The sequence below is a fragment of the Crocuta crocuta genome, unplaced genomic scaffold (assembly GCF_008692635.1).
Source record: "Crocuta crocuta isolate KB4526 unplaced genomic scaffold, BGI_CrCroc_1.0 scaffold610, whole genome shotgun sequence".
Taxonomy (NCBI): Eukaryota; Metazoa; Chordata; class Mammalia; order Carnivora; family Hyaenidae; genus Crocuta; species Crocuta crocuta.
The window spans coordinates 444,868-446,117 of NW_027527456.1; the positions used below are offsets into that span (position 1 = coordinate 444,868).

Consider the following 1,250-nt stretch of genomic DNA (forward strand, 5'->3'; position numbering starts at 1 on the left):
CCCACCCACCAGCCTCACCGGGGTGCATGGCTCAAAAGGGCCTCGGCTCGATACTTGGGGTAGTTGTATGTCTTAAATTCTTCGTTGGACAGAATGCCTGGCCACGTCTCCTCAGTTGGGGTTCCTGGTGGGGAAGAATTACCCTAAGCATCCACAGGACATCCCTAAGTGTCCCCACAGCTCCTAGGGCTTGCTCTCCTCACCTAAGATGCGGAAGATGAAATGCAGCTGTTCCTCCACAGTGGAGCCTGGGAAGAGGGGCCGGCCCGTGGCCATCTCATAGAAGATGCAGCCCACACCCCTAGGCAGGGAGGGCACAGTGAAGAGGGAGGCAGTCTGCTGGCTGGCCACTGTGACCAAGCCGCCCGCTTCACCACATGGCTCCTGCCACACTTCCACCTGTCCTCACCACATGTCAATTTGGGTAGAGTAGTCCGTGGACCCAAGCAGGATGTCAGGGGGCCGGTACCACAGTGTCACCACCTCATTGGAGTAGGTCTTCGTTGGAATCGACTTGGCCCGGGCCAGACCTGGTAGGTTGAGAGAAGGGGCAGCTGGAATCGAGGCGGCCCCGGACAGTGTGGGGGACAGTGCAGCTGGGGCTGGGATGTCCTAAGCAAAGCCTGAGAAGCTGAAGGGGACGGAGATTAGGTGGTCACGGGGAAGGGGGAGTCCGGGAGGGTAAGGCTGGGGGATCACTGGGAGGAAGGGGGAGGCCAAGGTACCAAAGTCGGCCAGCTTGAGCTCTCCTCTCTCGTTGATGAGCAGGTTTTGGGGCTTGAGGTCTCGGTGTAGCACCTTCTGCCGGTGGCAGTAGGCCAGGCCACGAAGCAGCTGGAACAGGAACAGCTGGGGACCCAGGAAGGGCAGGCAGAGGTCAAAGAGCATCCAGTAGCCTGACCCCCAGCAGACACTGTTTCCCCCTCCCAAACACAGACACTGAGCCCAGAGCTTTATCTCACAAAAGAGGTAAGGGTCCCAATGCCCTCCAAGGGCTCCCAGCAAAAAAGCCAAACGGGGAAAGTCTGTTTCAGGGAGATTTGTGGGGTGGAGTGGGTGCGTGGGGGCCCCCGCGTGCCCCTGCTTCCTGCCCCACACCCACTTTCACGTTGTGCATGTTGATGACGTTCCCACAGTCATCCAGGTACTGCTTCAGGTCCTTGTCCTGAGAACAGAAGAGGAGATGGAGGAGAGAGGGCCACATCCTGTGGCTCCTGGCCATCTCCCCACCCCCCACCCCTACCCCCACT

At 59.5% G+C, this 1,250-nt stretch overlaps 1 protein-coding gene across 1 annotated transcript in view; it reads right to left on the bottom strand.

Moving 5' to 3' along the window:
• CDK16 (cyclin dependent kinase 16) overlaps positions 1–1,250 on the bottom strand; it is a 6,821-nt gene that overhangs the window by 2,522 nt on the left and 3,049 nt on the right. Inside the window, exons 8-12 of the mRNA XM_077762883.1 lie at positions 1,103–1,191; positions 726–849; positions 410–530; positions 204–301; positions 19–124 (exon numbers count right to left, since the gene is read on the bottom strand). Of these exons, the coding sequence (XP_077619009.1) occupies positions 19–124; positions 204–301; positions 410–530; positions 726–849; positions 1,103–1,191 (538 nt within the window). The remainder of the gene's footprint in view (positions 1–18; positions 125–203; positions 302–409; positions 531–725; positions 850–1,102; positions 1,192–1,250) is intronic.